Source organism: Vigna unguiculata, chromosome 9, assembly GCF_004118075.2.
Source record: "Vigna unguiculata cultivar IT97K-499-35 chromosome 9, ASM411807v1, whole genome shotgun sequence".
Lineage (NCBI taxonomy): Eukaryota > Viridiplantae > Streptophyta > Magnoliopsida > Fabales > Fabaceae > Vigna > Vigna unguiculata.
The window spans coordinates 40,464,291-40,479,207 of record NC_040287.1 but is presented as its reverse complement, the minus strand read 5'-3'; the positions used below and the strand labels follow the sequence as shown (position 1 = coordinate 40,479,207).

The window sequence follows — 14,917 nt, the reverse complement described above, 5'->3', positions numbered from 1 at the left end:
AATTGAACTATTAAGATTTTTTGTCCACTATAAACGTTACAAGGATTAATAGCCTCGTTATCTAGGGGGAGCTGGTGTTGTAAAAGAATAAAATCTAACCTCAGATGTTCGCGTTAATTGATACATCATTCATTCATAGGACCTAAATGTGGATTCTTCAAAGAGAATGTTTGATATTAATAAACCATGAACCAACAATACTAAAGATTAAGACACTATTCAATCTTCATCCCTTTTAGTTATCATACTCATTTCTACCATTCATTACACTTAAATTCCTAAGACTAAACCTAGATCTAATCCCTTATAATAGTTACAACACTAATTTAGTTCTGATTATCATGGTCATTGGCGGTACAAAAAAATCATTACATCAGTGATATCAACTTCAGTCTCCAAGAAGCATTCAATCTAAGATCCCTGCAATAATGAAATTGTTAGTTAAAGGTAGGACAAAACTTGAATAGAGCTCAGCATTTCCACTCAATCAAAATTAAGAGATCCAAAGAAGGTACCTATCAGATAGGTTGATTGCTAAATGCAACTTTGGGAAAGATTCTACATTAATATTCATAAGAGTGCACTTTAAAAAAGGTTTATGTTCAAAATTATTATTTGTCAAGGAATTGTCACTGCATCATCAATCTTCAAAGTAATAACTTGGTACATGTGGAGGAGAGGACAGGTTTGCCACACACTTGAACTGTTGACGCAGAAGACTTTTTGTCACTCAATTTGTCATAAAGAGAATTGAAGTATTTTATAACAAAAGAAATGCAAAAGCTTTACCTTGCACTGTTTATATTTATCCCTAACAGATCGGAAGGATGCTGCCTTTCTTGAAAAATACAAGTCATGCAAAGTGAGAACACAATCTTTCAACTCAAATGGTTTGTAACCTGACCATTCATGCAGGGAAGAAGTCTGCAATAGGTGGTGAAGTTTAAATTTCTCGAAACAAGAGTACTTTTCCTCTTTTAATGAGAAACATGAAGCACTATCCATAAGATAAATACTCACCCAAGGATGCACTTTGGGAGAGATAATAAACCTGGCAAGAAATAAAGCAGATGCAGCTATAATGGAAGGCAAGAATCTTATACAACCATAATCCAACAAACTCAGCTCAGCAAGGTAGAAACTCAGAAACTCAATCTTCAAATTTGGTGTCTGAAACAAAAAAATGAAATAAGATTACAAAACAACACAGTCAAATTTTAAGATAATTAAGAAGAATGAGGACAGCAGATCCCCTTACTTTTTGGTTCACAGAAGCAACACTCAAAAATCTCCTGGGACAATAACCATACCCAATTAGTCAAATTAATTTCATCTCAAGGAAGCTAGATAATGACATTTCAGTACAAATTTCATACTTTAGAAAAGTGATTGCAGTAGGATTGCCCATTTCAAAGTTCAGAGACTTAAGTATTTCAGCTTCCATCCTTACAACCTATGTCATGAACAGAGTGAGTAGAAAAAGAGGCAAATGACATATTTTAATAGGTCGAACAGACAAGTGTAATATTTACCTCTTCCTTTTCAAAAGTGTTATCAGTTATGCTGCAAAATTTGTCCACCCTGGGTGGTTTAGTTTCCTCGTACTTCCTGCAAATTTGAGAGGAATGTAATAGTGAATCTACATGTCTACATAATAGAATAAGGGTAAAAATCTTTACAAAACTCAACATAGACACTTACGAGGCAAGAAGCATGGAAGAAACACCTACTAATTGAAGCTTCGATTTTGTCACAGGACTGACCGATAAAAACCTATCTATATATGACACACATAGATGAAGAGTTTCAGAGAGAAGCTTATACTCCACAGCAACATCTACTAACCAATCCACCAATATTTGTCTCATGTTTGTGGTAACAACCAATTGAACTTTGTCCATGTAGTTAACTATTGGTCTTCTTTTGGTCTGCATGCCATAAATGGGTAAAAAGTAAGCACCAGTCGATATATACAAAAAAGCAAAACAAGAAAAAACCCTTGACTCACCTCCATTGCACGAAGATATTCATTGATGTCAGACACATAATGGGGGTCTATCTGAGGAGAAGATAGTTTCTTGATGTTGGGATTTTTCAAACATGGAACTTTCTGTTTGGACAGATTTTGATTTTCGGGGACAATAAGGTTTGGTAGATTGGGAAGTTCACCCAATACAACCCTATGCATTTTGGGGTGCTGTTTTTCCACCACCACAACAGCTTCTTTTCTCTTTCTCCCAGCACGAGTCTCCATCTTCTTCCTCGCCGTGTTGTTAATTTTGAAACAGATTGTGAAAAGGCAAGAAATGGAAGAGTGAAGAGTAAGCTAATGTTTTATCAATTTTGTGTATTGAGTGGAGAAGACAAAGAGCGGTTTTTTTTGAAATGAAAATGAAAATTTGAGGATTTGGGTCTGTGTATTCAGTTCAAAGATTTGTTTTTCTATGGGCGGGTGAGGGCGCGCCACTTTAGTTCACGGCATCAAATCAATACTATTCAAATATATTATTTAATTGATTCATTTCATTTTGTACTAAAAAATTACAAAAATATATCAAATTGTATGTACATGGAGAAAGAGTTGTGGTTATAAAATTGTCATGAGTAAAGAGTTTCTTCTTGACGTTTCAAAAATATGATTAGAGTATACAAATAAATTTTTTATATTGTATAAAAATATATGTAATTAACGTGTAAATGAAGATATGTGTAAGGTTTAAGATATCTATACTGATAAATCTAATTATAGTAATATGGTTACCAATAAATGTTTATTTACAACTTTTGAATTAAAAGATCACAAAACTAGAATTGGATAACTCTTTTACTTACATAGGAAAAGCCAACTTTTGGTTTAAAAAGCAGTAAATGAACTCCCTAAACACATCTATAAATGATTAGAAAGTATTAATAACCCACTTAAATTCATTTAAATTTATTTAATAATGTTCGAAAGATCTTTTATATATATATATATATATATATATATATATATATAAAGAGAAATCTATTTTGATCTTGTATTTCTATTTTTAAATTTATCTTTTAATAAATAATTATTTTTTAAAATTAAAATAATTATTTATCATTTTTATCTTTAATAATCATTTTGTTAGATTTAACCGTTTCATTTATTTTTTATTTTTTTTCAAATTAATTTAATTTAAATTATTTATAAAATAAATAAATAAATAAAATATTTATAATAAAATTTTGAAAAATATTTTTATTTATTTTTAAAATTAAAAAAAGTGAACACTGATTTCACTGGTATTTATAATAGTCATTCATTTTTAAATTAAAAAAATTACTATTGAATTTTTTAAATAGATTTCTTGAAATTTTGACAAAGAATTTTTTAATATAAGTGTTTTTATCCATGTAAGAAAAATTAATAGTTAGTTTAATAAAATATTTGATCTTTTAAGATACCAGTATATGTATATTTAAGTACATAATACTAGTGCCAGAATAATTTTTATGATGGTTAAAATATGTTTCTTATAATGATTTTGAACTCGTCAGATACAACCAACATAAATTTGTTTTATTTATGTCGACTTTTTAGACCTGTGATATAAAATTAACTCTCTAGATAACTGACATAGAAGATTAGAAAATTTTGTTATTGCAAATCACAATCACCAGAACTAAAACGATGCTAATTTTTCACTTACAAATAGACAATGGGAACACAGACATTGACGATCATGCAGCCATTAACCCCTTAATGCAGTTTGCATAAAATAATCAAATAACCAGAGCCTAATAATTAAAATCATGGATTCAAAAGTGAACAAAAAATAAACATGAACAAAATATTTCTGCATGCCTCCTAAACAAGTATTCATAGCTGTAAAAACTACAGATCCTATCCATGAAAGCTTTTGCCATAAAAGATAGAAATTCTCATTGATCCTAGAGGGTTGCAGATTTGCAAACTGTATCATCTCTAATTGCACAAACTCTGAATCCAATAACTTCGAACAACTGCAAACAACATGAAAACAAATTCTAATTATGCAGAATATATGATTGTTTCAAAACACAAGTTGATAAATGGTATGAAAATATTTACCTCCCACAATAATGATGATCAATGTCAGAAGAAAAATACAGTGACAAGGTTGAAATTTTCATGGAGTGGAATGTACATTGTCAATCGTACATAACGTTTGCTGATCATTCATATGCAACTGGTCTTCAAAGTAGTAACTTGGTACATATGAAGGAGAAGGTAAATTTGCCACGTATTTGAACTATTCAAGTGTAGACAAAATTTTGTCACTCAAATTGTCATGAAGAGAATAGAAGTATATTATAACAAAAGAAATGCCAAAATAATCACTTTGTGCTGCTTGTATTTCTCCCTAACAGCTTCGAAAGATTCTGCCTTTCTTGACAAATGCAAATTATGCAAGATGAGAACACACTCTTTCAATTCAACTGGTTTGTAACCCGAACATTCAAACAAGGAAGAAGTCTGTAAAAAGTTCTCAAAATTGAGTTACTTGAAACACATTTAGCTTATTCTTTTAAAATTAAAATTCTATCATCATCCATAACATATACTTACCCAAGGATGCACTTCAGGATCAATCAAAAATCTGGCTAGAAATAAAGCAGATGCTGCTACAACAGACGGCAAGAATCTTATACAATCATAATCCAACAAACTCAGCTCAACAAAATACCAGCCCAAAAATTCAACCTTCAAATTTGGAGTCTGAAATATAAAAAAAGATGTAAACAACACAAATAGTTCTTGAGACAATCAAGAAGAATGAGAAAACCAATTCAACTTACTCTTTGATTATCAGAAGCAGCCCAAGAAAAAAACCTGAAACGATATTATAACCAGAGTTAATCAAATTACTTCTATTTTGTGGAAGTTATATATTCATATTTGCATATAAAACTCCCACCTCAAAAAAGTGATTGCAGTAGGATTTTCCATCTCAAAATTCAAAGTCTTGAGTATTTCAGCCTCCATCTTTATAATCTTGGTTATCATCAACAACCATGGAAACCAAAGTTAGGAAGAAATAATCAAAAAATAAGAAACAAGAGTTTAATCTAGTAACACAAAAATAACATATTTACCTCTGTCTTATTACAGGTGTTATCAGTGACGTTACAGAACTCATTCAAACTGGGTGGATCAACTTCCTCATACTTCCTAAATGTATGGTGAGAAAGAAATTGTAATGCTAAAACAAATTAAGGAAAACAACCTTTGCAAAATTAAGAATGGACATGAAAAACTTAGGAAGCAATGAACATGGACGAAACACCCAACAATTGAAGCCTCGACTTAATCATGGGATGGACTGATAAGAACCTATCAATGTATGACACACAGAGCAGAAGAGTATCCGAGAGAAGATTGTGCTGCTCGGCAAGTTCTACTAACCAATCCATTAATACTGCTCTCATGTTGGAGGTAATTGTTCTTTGAACTTTCTGAATATAGTTAACCATTGGTCTTCTCTTTATCTGCATACCAAGAAACAAACAAGGAGAGAATTCAGACACCTCACAATATCAAAAAACTAAACTGATAAGTTTTGACAAAAATTAAGAATTTGTTAATCTTAAAAAAAAAAAACATAGTCACCTCCAAGGCACGAAGATACTCGTTGATGTCCCAAACATCAAGTTCATGAATTTGGGAGGAAGGAAGAAAGTTGTTCCTGGAATTTGATCTTTTAAGGTTGACATTATTCCACAGAGATTGCAGTTTCTCTTCGCAAAGACTAGAAGTTTCGGCAAAGTTTGGTAGATTGGAAGGTTGAGTGAAGCAAACGCGTTGCTTCTTGGGATGTTGTCTCTGCACCACAACTGAGGCCATGACATTTGACTTTCTCTTTTCTGCACGAGTTTCCATTGTTTCTTTCCTTGAGTGTGGTTAATTTGGATCGAAAAGTTTTTAAGATTTGGGGTGATTATATAGAATAGACAGAGGAAAGAAAAGTGTTTTGCTTTTCAACTTTCAATTTGGCTTGTGTTGAAAAAATACAGGTGTCGTGTGAGATGAGATATTTCTATTAAAATACATTTTAATACTCAATAATCTATATACAAAAATATTTTTAGTAGATCTTACTATTTAATATATAAATTATTTATTCAAATTACATTATAATAATATATTTTCCTTCATTACCATATTTATATAATATTATTAAAATAGATTCAAAACTTATTTATTCATAGATATGTTTAATTATATTATTTTTCCTAAACTTCAAAGTGACATATTTTACAGGCTCAAAGTTGTTTCAAGTATGTGAAATATGAATTTATTTGAGTTGTCTTTAACTTTTGTTTTATTCTCTAATATTTTTTTTAATTTGTTTTAGTTTTTATCATTAGTTATAAATGATTTAGTGTTACAAATGAAAAATATTAATGAGGATAATTCGGGTAACCCAAATCAAATATTTGATTATATTTTCAGGCACGTGATTCACTTAATTATTTTATATAAATAAGGTAACTATATATAAAGAAAAGAAAAGATAATTAGAGATACTATATATATGTTATATAATTTTCTTTATCATTAATTTAATTAAAGGAGATTATTCTCTTAATTAGATACAAATAAAACACTTGTGCATGTGTATTTATTTTTTTACTGTAATAAAAAATTGTTAAATTATAAATTATTAATAAAAATAGTTTTAAAGCTAAAAAATATTTGTCATAGGTATTTATAAAAATAAATTATTTTTATAATTTTATAATAAGTGAAATTTTTATTATGCAACTGTTTTTTTATTATAGACAATTATTTAAATTAAAAAAAATAGTTGTTAAAAAGAAAAAAAGTAAAACTTTTATTCTATTTAAATTTAAAAAGTAGTAAAATTGGAAGATATTTGTGTAGAAAAGAAATAATCCCTCATGGTGAAGATTTTCTTTTATAAGGTTTGATAAGACGCGTAGATAGATTGAAACATTTTCTGTGATAGTTTTTTTTTATCCAAACCAATAATATATAATAGTAAATTTGTAGTTTTCAAAAATTATTTATATTCGAACCCTTTTCTATTGATATCAGTCAAATTTATTACTTTTCAATTGAGAAACCAAATTTTTTCTTGACACCATTGCTTCTCAATGAATATTTAAAAGAATTATTTTTTGTCCACATCTTTAATACAACTATCAACTAAAACAAAAATTGTGTAAAGATACACTAGTATAACTTTTTAAATACTATCAACTAACAAAAATTAAAAGCCATTCTTTTTAACAAAATATTTAAAAATAAAACCATTTAAAAATTATACATATGTATTTCCTTCACATCTCTAGAAATTTCAACACCTTCCCCTTTGGTCTTCCTTAATTTCAGTGATTACATATTAATCTCCAATGTACAAAACTTCTACCATCCTCTTCGTATTCTGCTTAGAACTGCTGCTTTCTTGATTGAATTGCCGTCTTCCTCGATATTGCAACCATCATCATGTGAATCAGTGATGTGAGGCAAGATCTCAAATTCCTCTTTCACATACGACTTTGTTCAAATCTTTCAAAATTCAGAGGAATTTTTCATTAAGACAAACTCATATGTCCATTACCGGATACTTCACCTGAGAGTTCTCTTGGATGAACTTGTGAATTTTACTCCTTATTGAACCAGAATTACAACAATAATACACGCAACTGTGTCCAGTAGTATCCAGATCATGAATTTGCACATTTGATTCTTAAAGGCTCAGTGATAACAATGCACATAAAAGTTTTGCATCTTGTTAATCGACCCATCACATTTTTCCTTGATGATTCAGGCAAAGGTGACTGAACAGTGGTACCTAAACTTATCCTATTGCTCTTCCAGATCATATATACAAATCTTACTAATGTATTTTCTAAGAAAGGACATCAAAATAATGGCCAAACAAACCAACCTTTGGACACATGCCATATCAAGTAACATTTAACAGATACCAACTTCCATCAAATTAAATCACTATACAAAAATGATATCTTTTCTGATTGAGTTTTTTTTCTTTTTCTTTTTTATGAAGGAACTCCCACGGCATCACTGAGTTTCAAAGTAATGTCTTGGTATATGCGGAGGAGAAGGCAATCTTGCTACAAACTTGAACTGTTCCAGCAGAAAATTTCAAGTCACTCAATTTGTTCAAATCATAATTGAAGTATATCATAATAAATGAAAAAGATAAGTACCTTGTGGTGCTTGTATTTCTCCCTAACAGCTTTGAAAGACGCTGCCTTTCTTGAAAAATACAAGTCATGCAAGATGAGGACACACTCTTTCAGTTCAACTGGTTGGTAACCAGAACATCCAGACAATGAAGAACTCTGCAAAAGGTTCTCAACATTTAATCCCTTAGAACACAATTAACATTTTATACTTCTAAAATGACACTATAACATTAGACATTTACCCAAGGATGGACTTCAGGAGCAATGATAAACCTGGCAAGAAATACAGCTGAAGCTGCCACAATGGAAGGCAAAATTTTCAAGCAATCATAGTCCAACAAACTTAGGTCTGCAAGATAGCAGCTTAGAAATTCAAACTGTAAATTTGAAGCCTGGAAACAATAAGATAACGACAATTAGTAACAACACAATAAAGCTTTCAAGAGAATGAAAAATAATAAGTAGAACTATTTAACTCACCTTTTGGTTATCACAAGCAACATTAATAAACCTCCTGAAACAATGAGAACACTCAATGTTATTTCAATAAAAGCTAAATATTCATATTTACATTTAAAGTGTATATCCCCTTACCTTAGAAAGGTATTCACAGTAGGATTTCCCATCTCAAACTTTAGAGACTTGAGTATGTCAGCTTCCATCTTTACAACCTATATATTACCAGCACCCATGTAACTAGAGTAAGGGTAAAATAAAGATCACAAAAAATGAAAAATAATGACATAATTTGGTATTATCAATAACAGATAAAAGAGACAGTTAAGGAATTTACCTCTTTCTTGTGGTATGTGTTATCAGTAATGTTGCAAAAAGCAACAACACGCGGTGGGTCAACTTCCTCGTACTTTCTGAATAAAAAAATGAATGCAAATGTGATGTTTAAACAATTCAAATTGAACATTTGTTGCAAACTTCAAAAACTAACAAGGAAATGATGTCTTACGCAGCAATTAGCATGGAAGAAACACCCAGTAATTGAAGTTTTGACTTGCTAACAGGATTCACTGATAAAAATCTATCTATGTATGAAACAGAGAGATGAAGGGTATCGGAGTGAAGCTTGTACTCTTCAGCTACCTCCACTAGCCAATCCACCAATATTGCCCTCATGATTACAGTAACTTCTCTCTGAACTTTTTCAATGTAATCAACCATTGGTCTCCTCTTCCTCTGCATCTGAAAATCAGAAATTCAGAATTTGAAACAGACATCCAAGATCACCAAGTTGTCAGCTTGGGCAAAATTAAAACTTTAAAGACATTGATGAATGAGAATTACCTCCATATCATGAAGATACTCATAGATGTCGGAAACATAAGGTTGATCAATCTGGGAAGAAGAGGGAATGGACTCTGTGGGAGATGGTTTCTTCAAATTCGGATTCTTCCTACATTGCAGTTTCTGTTTGCGTTGATTTTGAGTTGCAGTCGGAAGATTTGAAAGTTCACCCAGCACAACACGCTGCCTTTTGGGATGTTGTTTTTCGACCACTACCATGGGAGCAGCAGCGGTTGCCTTTCTCTTTGCAGCTGCACGCGTCTCCATCTCGTTTCTTGTGTGTTGTTATTTTGGAGAACAGAAGAAAGAAAGAAGATGAAGATGGGGTGCTGGGTAAGGAAGAGATAGAGCCATAATGTTTATTTATATATGATGGGTAGACAAAACAAAGAGCGGGTTTTCAAATGAAAACCAAAATGATTTGGTGTGTCTGAAAATTTGAGGATTTTCACTTTGGTTCTAAATTCAAACATGTAGTTTTACTTGGACAAATGTTTTGAATTGAAAGTAAAAAATTCCCTGTGGCGCGCAACCGGGGAAGGCGGGCTTCTTTTCCGCGGAAGCCATATGAATAAAAAGTTCAGTATTTTTTTAGGCGCTAACCTAAATTATTTAATTATTTCATTTAATATATAGTAAGAGAATGTGACAGAATAACTTTGTTTTCATTTTTATTTGTTTTTTCAATCTTTATAAATTAACAAACTTTTCTTAGTCCCTGTGTTCCATAGTCATAGCCCCATTGTCTAGGTACCAATTTATTTTTATTATAAAATATTTTGTGTGTATATTTTTGTATGAAAACATTTAAAGTTATAATATATAGGTAGAAGGCTATGGATATAAAATATTTTCTTAATGACAAAGATAACGAGATCAAATTATATTTAATTCTTTAAAAACTATAAAAAAATCAAATTTTAAATTTCACATGATGTAATTTATTTATAATTATAAATTATATTTTTTCTTTTTATAACAGCTTTTAATACATGCATTAGTTACCATTTTTTTATTAATATATCTATTTTATTGTTTTATATTTTAAAATTTATAATTATTGTTTTATATTTAATTAACTGTTTATAATATTATAATATATATTTTATAACTATATATATATATATATAATATTTTTTTCATAATTAATTATTTTTAATTTATATTTTATAATATAATTATTTATTCATTTTATAAAAAATAATTATTATTTTTATATTAATTTCATAAAATTATACTAACAATTACTTTTTTATTCCTTCATTAATTATTCTTTTTTAAAAAGTATTGTATTTTATTTTTAATAAATATAAATTTATTTTAAATATTAACTTAATAATATTACAATATTACATTATAATTATCTACAGATATCATTAATTATTAGCATAATACTGTACATATCTAAAGAATATTTATATGTAAGCGAGATAGCGATAGTTTACATTAATAAATTATAAAAAATATTTATTTCATAATTATTTTTATAAATTTAATCATATTTTTTATTTAAGAATTACAGTAAAAATTATTTTGTTTTTTTCTGTTATCATGAAAATAAACACGTAACACATATAATAAAAATAAAGCATATTATCACACTTTTTAAACCTAAAATCAGATTTAAAATAAAAGATAAAACATATTTTAAATGAACAAATAAAAAAAATAAAATAAATTGAACAACTGAAAAAGGTAAATATATTTTAAGTGAACAATATAAAAAAGAATAAAATAAAATAAACAACTGAAAAAGGTAAATATATTTTAATTTTATAGATACAAAATATTTTAAGTGAAGATTTTTTTATTTTAGCTTTCTCTCTAGCAAAAAGAGTCTAGTTGAAAATCTGTATATCTTGCCCTCACTCAACCTTTTTCTTCTTTCACAACCGCTGTTGCCTCGGGTAGCCGCCGCTTATTGAACCTGCGGATAACTAAGACAGTTATTCTATTCTTGGTTGGTCTCACCTACTCAATCACTCTCTATTCCATTTCGATTATTGTTTTTGTGGTTTTTTAAAGGGTCTCTGTAAATTTTCTTTTGAACCAAAGAGGCTGAACCTCTGAATGGGATTTTGTTATTAGTCTGTGTAAAACAACTTTCTATTAAGAAATTGTATGTTTGAATTCGAATCTTATGCTGTGACATCACAACTGTGATTTTTTTTTTTTCATTTGTTTTAAAGTGACATTTATGTTGCTTTAATGCATAACTGTAAAAATATTTTAGTAGGAGCATATAGGATCATAAGATCATCCCCAGGTCAGGAGTTTTTACCACTCCTTGTCCTATATAGAATCCCTTGACGCCTTTATGCACAAGTCAGATGGATTCTAAAAAGCACAATTCAAGAACCTCATTTGTAGTTTTTTTCAATTTCAAAAGTTATCTTTATAACAACTGTTTCACTATATTTTATGTTATTTGTTGAGAGAGCAAAAATTGGAGAAAACTGGAGAGTGGTGATAAACCATAATGCCTTGTATTCATATCTGTAATTAGGATTTAATTATCATACTGGTTTGGAAGTTGGAAGATTAAATTTTTGGGATGTTGCAATTTGTAATTGTTGAAGTGTTTTACTATTTTTCTTGAATGGTCTAATCAGACCTTGACATATGAAATATTGTGACGAGATGCCACGAGGTTGAATATCACAGTAGTGCCATTGTGGTTTTTCTAATGCTTATACATCTAAATTTTCTTTTAGGCATACATAAAGATGCTCTTCCTTTGAATTCTAGTGCTAATCTCAATATGTTCAGTGTCAGGCTACTGCTCTGCTCTTGAGTTTGGATAACTGAAACTAAATGGCTTTGAAGGAAGAGAAGATGAATGAACTTCTTTTTGATGATATTTTCATGGTTGAGACTCTAGATCCGGATGGTAAAAAGTATGACAAGGGTATGGACACCTTTTATTTCTTTGTATCATTTCATTTTCATGTTTTTAAAGATGAAATTGCTGTATGATTTTGAACTTGAAAAGTTGTCTCAACAAGAATCATTGATTATTAGAAACTATGGCTCTATTCTGTTTATGTTAGCACTGCAGTAGTTTTGGCTAGAACATTATTCTTATTATTTTCCAAAATCATTATGGGTTTTCAGATAGATAAATAAAATGCTAGGTTCTATTTTTTTTTAGAAGTTTTAATATATGAAACAAACCATATTGAACTGAGGTCTTTTCAGAAAATTAAGGAGAATAAAATTTTGCTTTGGCTCCAACAGTAAAGCTCACCTACTAACAAATGATTATGAACCGGGTACAAGTGGAGAATTTAATTATGAAAACATTGGTATTCAGGTTATGGCAGACCATGATAGAGCTTTGCAATAATTTTATACTTTAGTTGTTACTTTAGGTGGATAGTAGGCCTATGTTATTACCTAGTTTTATTAGTTGACAAACTTATTTGATCTTATGTTATGAATAATATTTGCTAGACAAAGTTCTTTTAGCATTTACAGTATCGTAGCTATCTTTTTGCAGTTTCTCGGATTGTGGCACGGAGTGAGAAGCGTGATATGTACATGCTTCTAGATGTAAATACAGAGATTTATCCTATGAAGGAAAAAGAAAGATTCTTAATGGCTTTGTCTCCTTCACTTGTTTTGAATACTAAGGTAAACTAATTCATTTACAGTTCGGTGTGCTTAACTGTGGTTTTAGACAATATGAACTAGTTCTCTTTACTCAACAATTTATTTAAACCTCTTCCATAATCCAACTCTTATTTAGGCTTTGTTTTTTGCCTGATCATTTTGTGGACTTAGCCACAATTTGGCTCATTGTCACTCAGTTACGTATATTATGGGATGGCACTGTCTGATGGTGCTAACTAAACAACATGAACTGGTTAGGGTAGATTCAAACGAAAAGGCACCGAGTTAAATTAAATTAAATGCCTTCCATACTTTGAAAATACAAGTCATGTTGTAGTTGAATGTGGAGAAAGGTCCACAAAGTGACTGTTGAAAGTCATCTGCGTGCAAATGCACTTACTTAGAAACTGGAACAAATAGTTGTAACGCCTGTATGGTATTAAACAAATTATAGATGGTTAATGATTAGTGTCAGAATAAACAAAGAGAAATTTAGCAGTGTGTTTCAATCTTTAACTACCATATTACGGTAATATGTAAGTATGTGAAAGGTATCTGTTAAATTAAATTCAATGATTTATATTTGTCACCAAAGTAGTGAATACTGGCCTCACACTGAATTGATCTTTGTCCAGGATGGCTCGGTGTCAATTCAAGACAAGTTTGAATACATCATGCATGGAAGGCTGTATAATATTGAGGGATGTTCAAAACCTGAGGAGCTTGAAGTGTACGTACATTTTTTCCATATTGGTGTTTTACTCTTTTTGTTCTTGTTAAAAGTATCATTTGGGGATCTAGGATGTTCAATCAAATCGTGTTTTACATCAAATTGAATTAGCAGAGAAATAGTTTAGTTGCATATTTGTAAGCGCTATGTTTGTCTAATTATTTCATGGAGTTTGATTAGAATGTTATTTACATTTTACTTAATGGAATCTCGTATCTTTGCAAACACAGTATGATGGCGCATATTTTTCTTTCTTTCATAGTCCTACAGATTGGTCAATTCTTCAACCAAGTTTTTTTTTTCTTGCACCAGGGAGGTATATGCATCATTTGGCGGACTTCAGATGATGCTGAGAGGACATGCTTCTCATTGTGTTAAGTTTGCTGTTGATAAGAACTTGTTCTTACTAATAAGGAAGATTGGAAGTTGAAACTGATGGTGCTGTGGCCTGAAAAAGAAAGAGACCCTAACATGTTTTACTGAATTATTTTTTATATTGTATAAGTAATTTGCAAGAACTATGTTTTTAGTGTTTCTCTAAAGTTTTTTTTTTCATATTAAATGTGTTTGAGATCATTGCAAAATTATATTATTTCAATGATTAATTATTCTTATAATCGATTATAATCAGAATAAGTTTTTATTTTGTGTCAACATTTTATTAATATAGAATTTTGTGCATATAATTATATGAATTAACTTTCAAAAGTTTTACCTAGGTGGATAGAAATAATCACGGAGTCATGTTAATTTTTAAATGGTTATTATAATCATGGAGTCATATTATTTTCACTAATGATATTTTCACATTTGTTACTCTTTCTTTTGGTAGAGTTATTATTCAAAAATTTTATATTACATGAATTTTTTTACAAATTTGTTAAAATAAATTGTAAGAAAATATATATTTTTTTAAGAATTTAAATTGGTAGATAATTTTTTCATGGATAATTATTTTTTATAAAATTATAAAATTTGTAAGTATTATTTACAAAATTTGTTGCGAAAAGAATTTTATACAAATTATTTTAAAAAAAAGATAAGTAATTTTTTACAATTTTTTTTTACAGTAAAATTTATTTGTATTTTCAA

General features: G+C 29.5%; 4 protein-coding genes across 8 annotated transcripts; 1 reads left to right on the top strand and 3 right to left on the bottom strand.

Moving 5' to 3' along the window:
* Positions 1-138: 138 nt before the first annotated feature.
* On the bottom strand, positions 139-2,432 carry LOC114164370 (putative cyclin-A3-1). Of its 2 annotated transcripts, none has more exons than XM_028049019.1 (9): positions 2,009-2,432; positions 1,702-1,928; positions 1,533-1,608; positions 1,377-1,453; positions 1,259-1,289; positions 1,021-1,170; positions 790-924; positions 516-703; positions 139-420 (listed from the first exon to the last, which is right to left on the bottom strand). In XM_028049019.1, exons 1-8 carry the CDS (start codon positions 2,252-2,254, stop codon positions 641-643), a joined length of 1,005 nt encoding a protein of 334 aa, XP_027904820.1. In that variant the 5' UTR covers positions 2,255-2,432; the 3' UTR covers positions 139-420; positions 516-640. The 2 variants fall into 2 exon arrangements, with proteins under 2 accessions (XP_027904820.1, XP_027904819.1); XM_028049018.1 differs by having other exon boundaries at positions 1,259-1,292; positions 2,009-2,431.
* Positions 2,433-3,612: 1,180 nt separating this feature from the next.
* On the bottom strand, positions 3,613-5,928 carry LOC114164363 (putative cyclin-A3-1). 3 transcript variants are annotated; one of them, XM_028049003.1, is made up of 9 exons: positions 5,618-5,928; positions 5,342-5,496; positions 5,104-5,179; positions 4,926-5,002; positions 4,807-4,840; positions 4,577-4,726; positions 4,349-4,483; positions 4,079-4,259; positions 3,613-3,990 (listed from the first exon to the last, which is right to left on the bottom strand). In XM_028049003.1, exons 1-8 carry the CDS (start codon positions 5,885-5,887, stop codon positions 4,137-4,139), a joined length of 1,020 nt encoding a protein of 339 aa, XP_027904804.1. In that variant the 5' UTR covers positions 5,888-5,928; the 3' UTR covers positions 3,613-3,990; positions 4,079-4,136. The 3 variants fall into 3 exon arrangements, with proteins under 3 accessions (XP_027904804.1, XP_027904805.1, XP_027904806.1); XM_028049004.1 differs by having other exon boundaries at positions 5,414-5,496; XM_028049005.1 differs by lacking the exon at positions 4,349-4,483.
* A 1,282-nt stretch (positions 5,929-7,210) lies between these two features.
* LOC114162348 (putative cyclin-A3-1) lies at positions 7,211-9,834 on the bottom strand. Of its 2 annotated transcripts, none has more exons than XM_028046205.1 (8): positions 9,484-9,834; positions 9,149-9,381; positions 8,978-9,053; positions 8,779-8,855; positions 8,665-8,698; positions 8,427-8,576; positions 8,206-8,340; positions 7,211-8,122 (listed from the first exon to the last, which is right to left on the bottom strand). In XM_028046205.1, the coding sequence occupies exons 1-8, from the start codon at positions 9,748-9,750 to the stop codon at positions 8,057-8,059; spliced, it is 1,038 nt and encodes a 345-aa protein (XP_027902006.1). In that variant the 5' UTR covers positions 9,751-9,834; the 3' UTR covers positions 7,211-8,056. The 2 variants fall into 2 exon arrangements, with proteins under 2 accessions (XP_027902006.1, XP_027902007.1); XM_028046206.1 differs by having other exon boundaries at positions 9,149-9,375.
* Positions 9,835-11,309: 1,475 nt separating this feature from the next.
* LOC114162669 (DNA-directed RNA polymerases II, IV and V subunit 8B-like) lies at positions 11,310-14,442 on the top strand. Its single transcript, XM_028046623.1, has 5 exons — positions 11,310-11,443; positions 12,253-12,391; positions 12,983-13,116; positions 13,731-13,825; positions 14,138-14,442. The coding sequence occupies exons 2-5, from the start codon at positions 12,298-12,300 to the stop codon at positions 14,253-14,255; spliced, it is 441 nt and encodes a 146-aa protein (XP_027902424.1). The 5' UTR covers positions 11,310-11,443; positions 12,253-12,297; the 3' UTR covers positions 14,256-14,442.
* Positions 14,443-14,917: the final 475 nt, after the last annotated feature.

Coding starts and splice junctions, on each gene's coding strand:
- LOC114162669 (XM_028046623.1), top strand. CDS start 12,298: ATGGCTTTGAAGGAAGAGAAGATGAATGAACTTCTTTTTGATGATATT. Junction 13,117..13,730: donor CACTTGTTTTGAATACTAAG/GTAAACTAATTC, acceptor ATCTTTGTCCAG/GATGGCTCGGTGTCAATTCA. Junction 13,826..14,137: donor AAACCTGAGGAGCTTGAAGT/GTACGTACATTT, acceptor TTCTTGCACCAG/GGAGGTATATGCATCATTTG.
- LOC114164363 (XM_028049003.1), bottom strand. CDS start 5,887: ATGGAAACTCGTGCAGAAAAGAGAAAGTCAAATGTCATGGCCTCAGTT. Junction 5,180..5,341: donor TGTGTGTCATACATTGATAG/GTTCTTATCAGT, acceptor CCATACATTTAG/GAAGTATGAGGAAGTTGATC. Junction 4,484..4,576: donor ATCCTGAAGTGCATCCTTGG/GTAAGTATATGT, acceptor AACTTTTTACAG/ACTTCTTCCTTGTTTGAATG.
- LOC114162348 (XM_028046205.1), bottom strand. CDS start 9,750: ATGGAGACGCGTGCAGCTGCAAAGAGAAAGGCAACCGCTGCTGCTCCC. Junction 9,382..9,483: donor AGTATCTTCATGATATGGAG/GTAATTCTCATT, acceptor TCTGATTTTCAG/ATGCAGAGGAAGAGGAGACC. Junction 8,123..8,205: donor AGAAATACAAGCACCACAAG/GTACTTATCTTT, acceptor CTGCTGGAACAG/TTCAAGTTTGTAGCAAGATT.
- LOC114164370 (XM_028049018.1), bottom strand. CDS start 2,254: ATGGAGACTCGTGCTGGGAGAAAGAGAAAAGAAGCTGTTGTGGTGGTG. Junction 1,929..2,008: donor AATATCTTCGTGCAATGGAG/GTGAGTCAAGGG, acceptor TATGGCATGCAG/ACCAAAAGAAGACCAATAGT. Junction 1,609..1,701: donor TCTTCCATGCTTCTTGCCTC/GTAAGTGTCTAT, acceptor TCAAATTTGCAG/GAAGTACGAGGAAACTAAAC.